The 16,453-nt window shown below is 55.3% G+C and overlaps 1 protein-coding gene across 2 annotated transcripts in view; it reads right to left on the bottom strand.

The window, feature by feature from the left end:
• mtss1 (MTSS I-BAR domain containing 1) overlaps window positions 1–8,018 on the bottom strand; it is a 178,918-nt gene extending 170,900 nt beyond the window's left edge. For both annotated transcript variants that reach the window (XM_041205586.1, XM_041205584.1), the window contains exon 1: window positions 7,396–8,018. In XM_041205586.1, coding sequence (XP_041061520.1) covers window positions 7,396–7,470 — 75 coding nt within the window. In that variant the 5' untranslated portion in view covers window positions 7,471–8,018. The remainder of the gene's footprint in view (window positions 1–7,395) is intronic.
• Between the last annotated feature and the right edge of the window lie 8,435 nt (window positions 8,019–16,453).

Below are 16,453 nucleotides of genomic sequence, written 5' to 3' on the forward strand. Positions count from 1 at the left end.
GCTGTAATCTTTTAGTTCCCTGTTCCAGCACTGATCCTGGTGACAGCTGAGTCTCTATCAGGCTCTCTATTTCTCAATGTCTGTCTCACCATTAATTCAACAAGTATCTTCAGAACTACAAAAAGCAAAAAAACAAGAGAAACAATTGCCAACTCTTTTGAGGGAGCATGTCTGCACCTGAGTCCTTCACCAATTGTAGAATCATTCAACAGAGGTGGAGTCCATTTGGCCCATCAGTCCCACTCCCCTTGCTCTTTCCCCAAAGCCCTGTTAAATGTTGCCCCTTCATGAATATATATAATACTCTTTTGAAAGCTGTGATTCCTTCATCATAATCCAAGCTTTAACTGCACAGATTTTTTTTAAATCTTTAGAAAATGAGTCTGTTTTGAAAATGCAAGTGCTAGAACAAGTTGAGTTTTCAGATTGTAACGCCCTGATAAAAAGTTTTTCAAATAATGCTACAGAAAGACTCAATTAATTGTGATTGTAAAGTGTCTAAACATTTAAAGGTTCATTAATGCCTGAAATCTCCATAGTGTTTATGGTATTAAACAGTCAATAGGTTACAGTACTATCAGTGATTTCAAATGGCAGCCATATATCAATCATTATTCCAGACCAATGCCTACTCTCCAACTCCTGTTGAGATTCCTCATCTTATTTAATATCTGAAACACAGTGACTGATTCACCCAATGTTCCCTGACTGGGGGAGAGGTGGCTTCTCCCTGACCAGCAGCTCCTTTTCCCCACCCCACCCCCAAACAAACCCCAAACAACCCCTCCCCTCTAAAATTTGTTCAGGACAAAAGATGTTCCCCAAACTGCAGTCATTTTCCACTCACCTTTCAATCTGGACATTGGTAAATCCAAAGGGAGAGTTAGGGGTTAAAGTGCATTTTATGACAGAAATCCCCAATCGAGGGAAAAACAGACTTCACCTCAGAGCAGAACAGCAAATTCCCAAGCTCCCTCACCCTAACCCCCGACACCCCTCAACGCCACTCCGAACCCCCCTCAACGCCACTCCGACCCCGACCCCGACCCCCCCACAATGCCACTCCGACCCCGACCCCCCCACAACGCCACTCCGACCCCGACCCCCCTCAAATTTCCCACATCCCCAACCCACAACACATAACCCCCCTCACACCCGCAACCCCCCACAATAACGCCCTCAACTCCCCACACCCTCACCCTCAACTCCCCACACCCTCACCCCCCACACCCTCACCCTCAACTCCCCGCACCCTCAACCCCCCCATCCCTTCAACTCCGCCCCCCCCCAACCTCTCACTCCTATTTTATTTTCCTTCTTTTCTTTTGCTCCTCAGAGATTCCCCACCAACCCCCATTAAACTGGGGTGGGGGGGTGATGGGGGTGGGGAGGGTGATGAAGGGGGTGGGGAGGGTGATGATGGGGGGGTGGGGAGGTGATGAAGGGGGTGGGGAGGGTGATGAAGGGGGTGGGGGGGGTGATGAAGGGGGTGGGGGGGGGTGATGAAGGGGGTGGGGGGGGTGATGAAGGGGGTGGGGGGGTGATGAAGGGGGTGGGGGGGTGATGAAGGGGGTGGGGGGGTGATGATGGGGGTGGGGGGGTGATGATGGGGGTGGGGGGGGTGATGAAGGGGGTGGGGAGGGTGATGATGGGGGGGTGGGGAGGTGATGAAGGGGGTGGGGAGGGTGATGAAGGGGGTGGGGGGGGTGATGAAGGGGGTGGGGGGGGTGATGAAGGGGGTGGGGGGGGTGATGAAGGGGGTGGGGGGGGTGATGAAGGGGGTGGGGGGGGTGATGAAGGGGGTGGGGGGGTGATGATGGGGGTGGGGGGGTGATGATGGGGGTGGGGGGGGGTGATGAAGGGGGTGGGAGGAGTTGATGATGGCGGTGGGGGGGTGATGATGGCGGTGGGGGGGGTGATGAAGGGGGTGGGGGGGTGATGATGGGGGTGGGGGGGTGATGATGGGGGTGGGGGGTGATGAAGGGGGTGAGGAGGTTATGATGGGGGTGGGAGGAGTTGATGATGGGGGTGGTGGGGTGATGATGGGGGTGGGGAGGGTGATGAAGGGGGTGGGGGGGTGATGATGGGGGTGGGGGGGTGATGAAGGGGGTGGGGGGGTGATGAAGGGGGTGGGGGGGGTGATGAAGGGGGTGGGAGGAGTTGATGAAGGGGGTGGGGGGGGTGATGATGGGGGTGGGAGGAGTTGATGATGGGGGTGGGGGGTGATGAAGGGGGTGGGGGGGGTGATGAAGGGGGTGGGGGGGTGATGATGGGGGTGGGGGGGTGATGATGGGGGTGGGGGGGTGATGATGGGGGTGGGGGGTGATGAAGGGGGTGGGGGGGGTGATGAAGGGGGTGGGAGGAGTTGATGATGGGGGTGGGCGGGGGGTGATGAAGGGGGTGGGGGGGGTGATGAAGGGGGTGGGGGGGTGATGAAGGGGGTGGGGGGGGTGATGAAGGGGGTGGGGGGGGGTGATGATGGGGGTGGGGGTGTGATGAAGGGGGTGAGGAGGTTATGATGGGGGTGGGAGGAGTTGTTGAAGGGGGTGGGGGGGGTGATGATGGGGGTGGGGGGAGGTGATGAAGGGGGTGAGGAGGTTATGATGGGGGTGGGAGGAGTTGTTGAAGGGGGTGGGGGGGGTGATGATGGGGGTGGGGGGAGGTGATGAAGGGGGTGAGGAGGTTATGATGGGGGTGGGAGGAGTTGTTGAAGGGGGTGGGGGGGTGATAATGGGGTTGGGGGGAAGTGATGATGGGGGTGGGGGGAGGTGATGATGGGGGTGGGGGGAGGTGATGATGGGGGTGGGGGGAGGTGATGAAGGGGGTGGGGTGAGGTGATGATGGGGGTGAGTGGAGGTGATGATGGGGGTGGGGGGAGGTGATGAAGGGGGTGGGGGGTGATGATGGGGATGGGGGGAGGTGATGATGGGGATGGGGGGGTGATGATGGGGGTGGGGGGTGATGATGGGGGCGGGGGGGTGATGATGGGGGCGGGGGGGTGATGATGGGGATGAGGTGAGGTGATGATGGGGGTGGGGGGGTGACGGGTGGGGGGAGGTGATGATGGGGATGGGGGGAGGTGATGGGGGTGGGGGGGGTGATAATGGGGATAGGGGGTGATGATGGGGGCGGGGGGGTGATGATGGGGATGGGGGGGTGATGATGGGGGTGGGGGGGGTGATGAAGGGGGTGGGAGGAGTTGATGAAGGGGGTGGGGGGGGTGATGATGGGGGTGGGAGGAGTTGATGATGGGGGTGGGGGGTGATGAAGGGGGTGGGGGGGGTGATGAAGGGGGTGGGGGGTGATGATGGGGGCGGGGGGGTGATGATGGGGGTGGGGGGTGATGAAGGGGGTGGGGGGGGTGATGAAGGGGGTGGGGGGGGTGATGAAGGGGGTGGGGGGGTGATGATGGGGGTGGGGGGGTGATGATGGGGGTGGTGGGGTGATGATGGGGGTGGGGGGGGTGATGAAGGGGGTGGGAGGAGTTGATGATGGGGGTGGGAGGAGTTGTTGAAGGGGGTGGGGGGGTGATGATGGGGGTGGGGGGGGTGATGATGGGGGTGGGGGGGGGTGATGAAGGGGGTGGGAGGAGTTGATGATGGGGGTGGGCGGGGGGTGATGAAGGGGGTGGGGGGGTGTGATGATGGGGGTGGGGGTGTGATGAAGGGGGTGAGGAGGTTATGATGGGGGTGGGAGGAGTTGTTGAAGGGGGTGGGGGGGTGATGATGGGGGTGGGGGGAGGTGATGAAGGGGGTGAGGAGGTTATGATGGGGGTGGGAGGAGTTGTTGAAGGGGGTGGGGGTGTGATAATGGGGTTGGGGGGAAGTGATGATGGGGGTGGGGGGAGGTGATGATGGGGGTGGGGGGAGGTGATGATGGGGGTGGGGGGAGGTGATGAAGGGGGTGGGGTGAGGTGATGATGGGGGTGGGGTGAGGTGATGATGGGGGTGAGTGGAGGTGATGATGGGGGTGGGGGGGGTGATGAAGGGGGTGGGGGGTGATGATGGGGATGGGGGGAGGTGATGAAGGGGGTGGGGGGTGATGATGGGGATGGGGGGTGATGATGGGGATGGGGGGGTGATGATGGGGGTGGGGGGGTGATGATGGGGGTGGGGGGAGGTGATGAAGGGGGTGAGGAGGTTATGATGGGGGTGGGAGGAGTTGTTGAAGGGGGTGGGGGGGTGATAATGGGGTTGGGGGGAAGTGATGATGGGGGTGGGGGGAGGTGATGATGGGGGTGGGGGGAGGTGATGATGGGGGTGGGGGGAGGTGATGAAGGGGGTGGGGTGAGGTGATGATGGGGGTGAGTGGAGGTGATGATGGGGGTGGGGGGGGTGATGAAGGGGGTGGGGGGTGATGATGGGGATGGGGGGAGGTGATGAAGGGGGTGGGGGGTGATGATGGGGATGGGGGGTGATGATGGGGATGGGGGGGTGATGATGGGGGTGGGGGGGTGATGATGGGGGTGGGGGGTGATGATGGGGGCGGGGGGTGATGATGGGGGCGGGGGGTGATGATGGGGATGAGGTGAGGTGATGATGGGGGTGGGGGGTGACGGGTGGGGGGAGGTGATGATGGGGATGGGGGGAGGTGATGGGGGTGGGGGGGGTGATGATGGGGATAAGGGGGGATGATGGGGGTGGGGGGGTGATGATGGGGATGGGGGGGTGATGATGGGGATGGGGGGAGGTGATGATGGGGGGTGGGGGGGTGATGATGGGGGGTGGGGGGGTGATGATGGGGGTGGGGGGAGGTGATGGGGGGTGGGTGGTGATGATGGGGATGGGGGGAGGTGATGGGGGGTGGGTGGTGATGATGGGGATGGGGGGGTGATGGGGGTGGGGGGGGTGATAATGGGGGTGGGGAGGTGATGATGGGGGTGGGGGGGGTGATGATGGGGGTGGGGGGGTGATGATGGGGGTGGGGGGAGGTGATGGGGGTGGGTGGTGATGATGGGGTTGGGGGGGTGATGATGGGGATGGGGGAGGTGATGGGGATGGGGGAAGGAGTTGGGGGTGGGGGGGTGATGATGGGGATGGGGGGAGGTGATGGGGGGTGGGTGGTGATGATGGGGATGGGGGGGTGATGATGGGGGTGGGGGGAGGTGATGGGGGGTGGGTGGTGATGATGGGGATGGGGGGGTGATGATGGGGGTGGGGGGAGGTGATGGGGATGGGGGAGGTGATGGGGGGGGTGATGATGAGGGTGGGGGGGGTGGTGATGGGGTTGGGGGGGTGATGATGGGGGTGGGGGGGTGATGGGGGTGGGGGAAGGAGTTGGGGGTGGGGGGGTGATGATGGGGATGGGGGAGGTGATGGGGATGGGGGAAGGAGTTGGGGTTGGGGAGGTGATGATGGGGATGGGGGGGTGATAATGGGGGTGGGGAGGTGATGATGGGGGTGGGGGGAGGTGATGGGGATGGGGGAAGGAGTTGGGGGTGGGGGGGTGATGATGGGGGTGGGGGGAGGTGATGGGGATGGGGGAAGGAGTTGGGGTTGGGGGGGTGATGATGGGGATGGGGGAGGTGATGGGGGGGGTGATGATGAGGGTGGGGGGGGTGGTGATGGGGTTGGGGGGGTGATGATGGGGATGGGGGAAGGAGTTGGGGTTGGGGGGGTGATAATGGGGATGGGGGGGGTGATGGGGATGGGGGGGGGTGATGGGGATGGGGGGGGTGATGGGGATGGGGGGGGTGATGATGAGGGTGGGGGGGTGATGGGGGTGGGGGAAGGAGTTGGGGGTGGGGGGGTGATGATGGGGATGGGGGGAGGTGATGGGGATGGGGGGGGGTGATGGGGATGGGGGAAGGAGTTGGGGGTGGGGAGGTGATGATGGGGGTGGGGGGGTGATGATGAGGGTGGGGGGGTGATGATGGGGATGGGGGAAGGAGTTGGGGTTGGGGAGGTGATGATGAGGGTGGGGGGGTGATGATGGGGGTGGGGGGGTGATGATGGGGATGGGGGGTGATGATGAGGATGGGGGAGGTGATGATGAGGATGGGGGGGTGATGATGAGGGTGGGGGGGTGATGATGAGGGTGGGGGGGGGTGATGGTGATGGGGGGGGTGATGGGGTTGGGGGGGTGATGATGAGGGTGGGGGGGGGTGATGGTGATGGGGGGGGGTGATGGGGTTGGGGAGGTGATGATGGGGGTGGGGGGGTGATGATGGGGGTGGGGGGGTGATGATGGGGATGGGGGGTGATGATGAGGATGGGGGAGGTGATGATGAGGATGGGGGGGTGATGATGAGGGTGGGGGGGTGATGATGAGGGTGGGGGGGTTATGATGAGGGTGGGGGGGGGTGATGGTGATGGGGGAAGGAGTTGGGGGTGGGGAGGTGATGATGGGGGTGGGGGGGTGATGATGAGGGTGGGGGGGTGATGATGGGGATGGGGGAAGGAGTTGGGGTTGGGGAGGTGATGATGAGGGTGGGGGGGATGATGGGGATGGGGGGGGTGATGGGGATGGGGAGGTGATGGGGGTGGGGGGTGATGATGAGGGTGGGGGGGTGATGATGGGGATGGGGGAAGGAGTTGGGGTTGGGGAGGTGATGATGAGGGTGGGGGGGGTGATGATGGGGGTGGGGGGGTGATGATGAGGGTGGGGGGGGTGATGGGGATGGGGGGGTGATGGGGATGGGGAGGTGATGGGGGTGGGGGGTGATGATGAAGATGGGGGAGGTGATGATGGGGGTGGGGGGGTGATGATGAGGGTGGGGGAGGTGATGGTGATGGGGGGGGGGTGATGGGGATGGGGGAAGGAGTTGGGGGTGGGGAGGTGATGATGGGGGTGGGGGGTGATGATGAGGGTGGGGGGGTGATGATGGGGATGGGGGAAGGAGTTGGGGTTGGGGAGGTGATGATGAGGGTGGGGGGGGTGATGATGGGGGTGGGGGGGTGATGATGGGGATGGGGGGGGTGATGATGGGGTTGGGGAGGTGATGATGGGGGTGGGGGGGTGATGATGGGGATGGGGGGGGTGATGATGGGGGTGGGGAGGTGATGATGAGGGTGGGGGGGGTGATGATGGGGGTGGGGGGGTGATGATGAGGGTGGGGAGGGTGATGATGGGGTTGGGGGGGTGATGATGAGGGTGGGGGGGGTGATGATGGGGGTGGGGGGGTGATGATGGGGATGGGGGGGGTGATGATGGGGGTGGGGGGGTGATGATGAGGGTGGGGGGGGTGATGGGGATGGGGGTGGGGGGGGTGATGGGGGTGGGGAGGTGATGATGGGGGTGGGGGGGGTGATGATGGGGGTGGGGGGGGTGATGATGGGGGTGGTGGGGGTGATGATGGGGGTGGGGGGGGTGATGGTGATGGGGGGGGGGTGAGTGATGAGCCCCGCAATGCCCCCCACACCACCCCCCCCCCCCCCCCCCCCCCCGGTTTCTTACCTTCATGTCGCTCATGATGCTCTGGAAAAGCCCCCCCAGGGCGCTGCAATCCTTCTCCATCCCCCCCGCGTCCATCTTGCTCTCGGACACTCGGACTCGGCTCCGGCCTCTCAAACCGGACACATCGGATCCGGATCCGAATCCGCTCCCGCTCCACAAACCCCAAAATCCCGGCTCCGGTTCAGAGGCTCCGGCTCCCGGGGGCCGAATCCGAATCCATCCCGAATCCCGACTGCGCGAAGCGGGTCCCTCACTCCGGGTATGATCCTCACTCCGGGTCTGTCCCTCACTCCGGGTCTGTCCCTCACTCCGGATTCTCCCTCACTCCGGGTCTGTCCCTCACTCCGGGTCTGTCCTTCACTCCGGGTCTGTCCCTCACTCCGGGATTCTCCCTCACTCCGGGTCTGTCCCTCACTCCGGGTCTGTCCCTCACTCCGGGATTCTCCTTCTCCCTCACTCCGGGTCTGTCCCTCACTCCGGGTCTGTCCCTCACTCCGGGTCTGTCCTCACCCCGGATTCTCCCTCACTCCGGGTCTGTCCCTCACTCCGGGTCTGTCCCTCACTCCGGGTCTGTCCCTCACTCCGGGATTCTCCTTCTCCCTCACTCCGGGTCTGTCCCTCACTCCGGGATTCTCCCTCACTCCGGGTCTGTCCCTCACTCCGGGTCTGTCCCTCACTCCGGGTCTGTCCCTCACTCCGGGATTCTCCTTCTCCCTCACTCCGGGTCTGTCCCTCACTCCGGGATTCTCCCTCACTCCGGGTCTGTCCCTCACTCCGGGTCTGTCCCTCACTCCGGGATTCTCCCTCACTCCGGGTCTGTCCCTCACTCCGGGATTCTCCCTCACTCCGGGATTCTCCCTCACTCCGGGTCTGTCCCTCACTCCGGGATTCTCCCTCACTCCGGGATTCTCCCTCACTCCGGGTCTGTTCCTCACTCCGGATTCTCCCTCACTCCGGGTCTGTTCCTCACTCCGGGATTCTCCTTCTCCCTCACTCCGGATTCTCCCTCACTCCGGGATTCTCTCTCTGTCTCTCTCTCGCTCTCTCCCACTTTCCATTTTTTTCTCCGGCCGCCGCTTCCTGGGCGGAGTCGGAAACTTCGCCAATTTCCGACAAATCTCCGCCCCTCCCCTAGCTCCACCCCCTAATCCCAATCCCCCCGACACTGACCCCTTGACACTGACCACCTGATACTGACCCCCCCAACCCAACCCTGACAACCTGATACTGACCTCCCCAACCCAACCCTGACACTGACCCCCTGACACTGACCCCCCAACCCAACCCTGACAACCTGATACTGACCTCCCCAACCCAACCCTGACACTGACCCCCTGACACTGACCCGCCCAACCCAACCCTGATACTAACCCCCTGACACTGACCCCCCCAACCCAACCCTGACACTGACCCCCTGACACTGACCCCCCAACCCAACCCTGACAACCTGATACTGACCTCCCCAACCCAACCCTGACACTGACCCCCTGACACTGACCCGCCCAACCCAACCCTGATACTAACCCCCGACACTGACCCCCCCAACCCAACCCTGATACTAACCCCCTGACACTGACCCCCCCAACCCAACCCTCACACTGACCCCCTGACACTGACCCCCCAACCCAACCCTGACAACCTGATACTGACCTCCCCAACCCAACCCTGACACTGACCCCCTGACACTGACCCCCCAACCCAACCCTGACAACCTGATACTGACCTCCCCAACCCAACCCTGATACTAACCCCCGACACTGACCCCCCCCAACCCAACCCTGACACTGACCCCCTGACACTGACCCCCCCAACCCAACCCTGATACTGACCCCCTGACACTGACCCCCCGACACTGACCCCCCCAACCCAACCCTGACACTGACCCCCTGACACTGACCCCCCCAACCCAACCCTGATACTGACCCCCTGACACTGAGCCCCTGACACTGAACCCCCCAACCCAACCCTGATACTGACCCACTGACACTGACCCCCCCAACACTGACTCCCCAACACTGACCCCCGCAACCCTGACACTGATCCCCGCAACACTGACCACTCATCACCGATACCCCCCCCCCTCCCCTCCCCTCCCCTCCCCTCCCCCAAACTTTGCCTCATGGAATCTATTTTGAAATATTGACACCAGGGCGGAGGGGGTGGTGGAGCAGTTAATGTGCTTCATGTGTCACCATGGACAGTGCCAAGGCTCACCTCCAGCAAATCAGCAGCTCAGCTTATAAATTGGCCTCAGCACCGTGGGGTTAGGAAGGTGGAGTGGGGGTGGAGGGGATTCAGTTTGTACATATTCCCTGAAAATGCATTTGGATGTGAATCTTGAGTAACACTGGGGTCAGCAGGCTCAGCCTGTGATCCTTCAGACTCAGCGCTCAGACACTGAATTGCTGCTGGACTGATGGGGAGAGCCAGAAAATTAGTGGAGATTTGTTTTATAAGAGAGGCTCTGCTTCTGTTTCTCTGGGTCAGACAAACAGATTTCCCCACATGGTCCCTTTGAACAGCCGAGTTCTGTTTTGACGCCGACACACGCTGCCTCCTGCGTCTCGGAAACAAAGGAAAAAGAATTTCGGAGACCAGTTCCTTCGATAAAAATGATTGAATATTTTTAGTGAGGTTGAAAAATGGAATAAAGCATCTGGGGAAGATGATGCAGAATCTGGGAGCACCTTCCGCCCTGTTGGCTGAACGGATTCTTGCTGCTTCTTCAGGAAGGTTTGGGGTCACGAGTACGGCGTGTGCAAAAAATAACTGTGGCTATAACCCACCCACTGCCTTGTCAGGAAAAGCAGCCAAACTACATTTCACTGCAGCCCAAGGCAACCTTGCGATCTAGAGCTCCCCCAATGGTTGCAGGGGATGAGTCAGAAAAGTCCAAGGCTTAAGGCAAAACCTGCAACCTTCGCTGCAACTTGCATTTCTATACCAGCAAAGAACTGAGGATGCTGGAAATCCAAAACAAAAACAGAAATACCTGGAAAAACTCAGCCGAGGTCTGGCAGCATCGGCGGAGGAGAACACAGTTGACGTTTCCAGTCCTCATGACCCTTCAGTTGAATTCTGTGCAAGGGTCAATGAGGACTCGAAACGTCAACTATGCTCCTCCGCCGATGCCGCCAGACCTCTGTTGAGTTTTTCCAGGTATTTCTGTTTCTGTTTTTGTTTTGCATTTATATACCACCTTCTTAACATAAAACAACCCAAGGCAACTGGTCCCATGGGACAGTGTAGAGGGAGCTTTACTCTGTATCTAACCCAGAATCACAGAATAGTTATGGTGCAGAAGGAGGCCATTCGGCCCATCGTGTCGGCACCGGCTCTCCGAACATTATGACTCAGTGCCAATCTCCTGCCTTTTCCCTGTAACCCTGCACGTTGTTTCTGTTTAAATAATCATCCACTGCCCTCTTGAATGCCTCAGTTGAACCTGCCTTCACCACACTTCCAGGCAGTGAATTCCAGACCTGAACCACTCACTGTGTGAAAAAGTTTTTTCTCACATCACATTTGCTCCTTTTGCAAATCACTTTAAATCTGTGCCCTCTTGTTCTCAATCCTTTTACGAGTGGGAACAGTTTCTCCTTACCAACATTATCCAGCCCCCTCATGATTTTGAACATTTCCATCAAATCTCCTCTTAGCCTTCTCCTCTCCATGAAGAACAGTCCCAACCTCACCAATCTATCTTCATAGCTGAAGTTTCTCATCCCTGGAACCATTCTCATAAACCTCTTCTGCATTCTCTCCAATGCATTCACACCCTTCCTATAATGTGGCGCCCAGAACTGTACACAATACTCCAGCTGAGGTCTAATCAGTGTCTTATATAAGCTCAGCATAATCTCCCTGCTCTTGTACTTCGTGGGACACTGGCATCTGTATTGGAACAGGAGGGATCTGTACCGTTGGGACAGTCTCCACCTGAACCGATCTGGGACCAATGTTCCAGCGAAAAGGGTAAATAGGGTGGTCAACAGGTCTTTAAACTAGAAAGTGGGGGGGAAGGGAAGGGTAAAACTCCAAGAAGTATGACTAATGGGAAACAAAGCAGCAGGTTAGCATGTGGGGGGGTGGATTCAACTTCATGGAAAATTATGAAAAAACTGAAAAGAAAGGAGAGCCCAGGAGAGGCTATAAAGTCTCCAGAACACATAATAGGACAGAGTGTTTGGAAAGGGCTAGGAATCTAACTTCAAGCACATCAGATAAAGGGACAACAATGAGAAGGGGGATGGGAAATACAGGACTGAAGGTGTTATACCTGAATGTACGCAGTATACGAAATAAGGTAAATGAGCTTGTGGCACAGATTGAAATTGGCAGGTGTGATATGGTGGGCATCACGGAGACATGGCTGCAAGGGGATCAGGACTGGGAGCTAAATATCCAAGGAAATACATCCTATCGAAAAGATAGGCAGGTTGACAGAGGGGGTGGGGTTGCTTTGTTAGTAAGAAATGAAATTAAATTGATAGCAAGAAACAACGTACGGTCAGATGATGTAGAATCTGTGTGGGTAGAGTTGAGGAACCACAAAGGTAAAAAAAACCATAATGGGAGTTATGTACAGGCCTCCGAACAGTAGTCAGGATGTGGGGCACAAGAGACACCAGGAGATAGAAAAGCCATGTAAGAAAGGCAAGGTTATAGTGATCATGGGGGATTTCAATATGCAGGTAGACTGGGAAAATCAGGTTGGTAGTGGATCCCAAGAAAAGGAATTTGTGGAATGTCTACGAGATGGCTTTTTGGAGCAGCTTGTGGTGGAGCCACTAGGGAACAGGCAATTCTAGATTTAGTGATGTGTAATGAGGCAGATTTGATAAGGGAGCTGAAGGTGAAGGAACCCTTAGGAGGAAGTGACCATAATATGATAGAATTTACCCTGCAATTTGAGAGGAAAAAGCTGGAATCAGATGTAATGGTATTACAATTGAATAAAGGCAACTACAGAGGCATGAGGGAGGAACTGGCCAGAATTGACTGGGAGATGAGCCTAGTAGGCAAGTCAGTGGAACAGCAATGGCAGGAGTTTCTGGGAGTAATTTGGGAGACACAGCAAAAATTCATCCCTCGGAAGAAGAAGCATACTAAAGGGAGGACGAGGCAACCATGGCTGACAACGGAAGTCAGGGAAAGCATAAAAGCTATAGAAAAAGCATACAATGTGGCAAAGAGCAGTGGGAAACCAGGGGATTGGGAGGCCTACAAAGACCAACAGAGGACAACTAAACAAGAAATAAGGAGGGAGAAGATTAAATATGTGGGTAAACTAGCCAGTAATATAAAAGAAGATTGCAGGAGTGTTTTTAGATATATAAAGGGTAAGAGAGAGGCAAAGGTGGACATTGAGCCACTGGAAAATGATGCTGGAGAAGTAGTAGTGGGGCACAAAGAAATGGCAGAGGAACTGAATAGGTACTTTGTGACAGTCTTCACAGTGGAAGACACGAGTTACATCCCCAAAGTTCAAGAGAGTCGGGGGGCAGAGGTGAGTATGGTGGCCATTACCAAAGAGAAGGTGCTAGGAAAACTGAAAGGTCTGAAGGTGGATAAATCACCTGGACCAGATGGATTATACCCCAGAGTTCTGAAGAAGATAGCTGAAGAGATAGTGGAGGCGTTAGTGGTGATCTTTCAGGAATCACTGGAGTCAGGGAGGATCCCAGAGGACTGGAAAATCACTAATGTAACCTCCCTGTTTAAGAAGGGAGTGAGGCAGAAGACGGGAAATTACAGGCCAATTAGCCTGACCTCAGTCATTGGTAAGATTTGAGAGTCCATTATTAAGGATGAGATTTCAGAATACTTGGAAGTGCATGGTAAAATAGGGCAAAGTCAGCATGGTTTCATCAAGGGGAGGTCATGCCTGACAAATCTGTTAGAATTCTTTGAGGAAGTAATGAGCAGGTTAGACAAAGGAGAGCCAATGGATGTTATCTACTTGGACTTCCAGAAGGCCTTTGACAAGGTGCCGCACAGGAGGCTGCTCAGTAAGATAAGAGCCCATGGTGTTAGAGGCAAGGTACTAGCATGGATAGAAGATTGGCTGTCTGGCAGGAGGCAGAGAGTGGGGATAAGGGGGTCCTTCTCAGGATGGCGGCCGGTGACTAGTGGAGTTCCGCAGGGGTCAGTATTAGAACCACAACTTTTCACTTTATACATTAATGATCTCAATGAAGGAACTGAGGGCATTCTGGCTAACTTTGCAGATGATACAAAGATAGGTGGAGGGACAGGTAGTATTGAGGAGGTGGGGAGGCTGCAAAAGGATTTGGACAGGTTAGGAGAATGGGCAAAGAAATGGCATATGGAATACAATGTGGGGAAGTGTGAGGTCATGCATTTTGGTAGGAAGAATAGAGGCATAGACTATTTTCTAAATGGGGAGAGAATTAAGAAATCTGGAGTGCAAAGGGACTTGGGAGTCCTAGTCCAGGATTCTCTTAAGGTTAACTTGCAGGTTGAGTCAATAGTTAGGAAGGCAAATGCAATTTTGGCATTTATTTCAAGAGGACTGGAATATAAAAGCAGGGATGTGCTGGTGAGGCTTTATAAGGCTCTGGTCAGACCACATTTAGAATATTGTGAGCAATTTTGGGCCCCATATCTCAGGAAGGATGTGCTGGCCCTGGAGAGGGTCCAGAGGAGGTTCAGTAGAATTATCCCAGGAATGAAAGGCTTAACATATGAGGAACGTTTGAGGACTCTGGGTCTATACTCGATGGAATTTAGAAGGATTGGAGGGGGGGGATCTGATTGAAACTTACAGAATACTGAGAGGCCTGGATAGAGTGGACATGGGGAAGATGTTTCCATTAGTAGGAGAGACTAGGAGCCAAGGGCACAGTCTCAGAGTAAAGGGAAGATCTATTAGAACAGAGATGAGGAGAAACTTCTTTAGCCAGAGAGTGGTGAATCTATGGAATTCATTGCCACAGAAGGCTGTGGAGGCCAGGTCATTGAGCATATTTAAGACGGAGATAGATAGGTTCTTGATTGGTAAGGGTTTCAAAGGTTTGAGGAGAAGGTGGGAGAATGGGGTTGAGAAACTTATCAGCCATGACTGAATGGCGGAGCAGACTCGATGGGCCGAATGGCCTAATTTCTGCTCCTATGTCTTATGGTCTTATGGTACTCTACACCCTTATTAATAAAGCCCAGGGTACTGTATGCTTTAGAAACAGCTCGCTCTACCTGTCCTACCACCTTTACTGACTTAATGTACATATACATCCAGGTTTCTCTGCTCCTGAAAACCCTTTAGAATAGTCTCCTTTATTTTATACTGTCTCTCCATGTTCTTTGTACCAAAATGCATCACCTCACACTTCTCTGCGTTGAATTTCATCTGCTAGCTGTCTGCCCACTCCACCAATGTGTCAATGTCCTTTTGAAGTTCCACACAGTCCTCTCAATTTACAATTCTCCCGTCTTGTATTGTCCACAAACTTTGAAGTTGTCCCCTGCTCACCAAGATCCAGATCATTTACATATATATATATATATATATATAAAAGCAAGGGTCCCAATACTGACCCCTGGGGAACTCCATTACAAACCTTCATCCAGCCCGAAAAATATCCATTAACCATTACTCTCTGGTTCCTCTCGCTCAGTTAATTTTGTACCACTGTTGCTACTGTCCCTTTTATTCCATGGCCTGTAACTCTCCTCGAGGTCTGTTGAGTGGCACTGTGTCAAACACCTTTTGGAAGTCCAAATACACCAGATCAACAGCCTTGCCCTCATCAACCATCTCTGTTACCTCTTCAAAAAACTCCAGCAAGTTAGTTAGACACGATTTTCCTTTTAACAAATCCATCCTGACTCTTCCGAATCAATCCACATTTACGATGTGACTATTAATTCTATCCTGAGTAATTCTTTTTAGAAGTTTCCCTACCACCGAAGTTAAACTGACTGGTCTGTAATTCCAGGGCAGATCCTTACAACCTTTTTTGAACAAGGGCATAATGTTTGCAATTCTCCAGTCCTCTGGCACCTCCCCCGAATCCAGGGAACATTGAAAGATTATTGCCAGTGCCTCTGCAATTTCCACTCTCACTTCCTTTAATATTCTTGGATGTATCTCATTCGGTCCCCATGCCTTATCAGCTTTAAGTGCCGACAGCTTATCCAATACCTCCTCCTTATCAGTATTAAACCCTTCGAGTGACTGCGTTTCCTCCTCTGTCACCATAGCCTGGATGTGGGCTTCGCTGGCTGGGCCAGCATTTATTGCCCATCTCTAATACCTGACACCTGTCATAAACACACATTTTCTTCTTAATAATTTAATTTCTACCTTCTTTGTCATCCAGGGAGCCCTGGATTTGTTTGTCCTACCTTTCCCTTTTGAGGGAATATACCTTGAATGTGCCCAAACCATCTCCTCTTTGAAGGTGGCCCATTGTTCAGCTACTGTTTTCCCGCCAACCTTTGGTTCCAGTCCTATCCGACCCAGCTTCGTTCTTGTCCCACTGAAGTCTGCTCTCTGTCAGTTGATTATTCTTGCTCTGGATTGACCAATGTCATTTTCCACTGTCATCCTAAACCTTATTATACAATGATCACTGTCCCCTAAATGTTTCCCTACTGTCACTTGATCTACTTGGCTCACCTCATTCCCAAGAACCAGGCCTAGCAGTGCCTCCTTCCTTGTTGGACTGGACACAGACTGCTGTAGGAAATTCTCCTGAACACTATCTAGGAATGTTTGTCCCTCACTGCCCCTTACACTACCATTATCCCAGTCTATGTACAGGTAATTAAAGTTCCCTATTATAACTATTCTACGATGTTTACACCTCTCTGTAATTTCCTTGCAAATTTGTTCCTCTGTATCCTTCCCACTAGCTTGTGGTCTATAATTACACTGAGCAATGCCGTTGCACCCTTCTTATTCCTTAGCTCTAGCCAAATTGACTCTGTCCTTAAATCCATCTTCAGCTGCTTCATCAATGACCTTCCTTCCATCATAAGGTCAGGAGTGGGGATGTTCGCTGATGATTGCATAATGTTCAGCACCATTCGCAAC

This window comes from Carcharodon carcharias, chromosome 14 (genome assembly GCF_017639515.1).
Source record: "Carcharodon carcharias isolate sCarCar2 chromosome 14, sCarCar2.pri, whole genome shotgun sequence".
Taxonomy (NCBI): Eukaryota; Metazoa; Chordata; class Chondrichthyes; order Lamniformes; family Lamnidae; genus Carcharodon; species Carcharodon carcharias.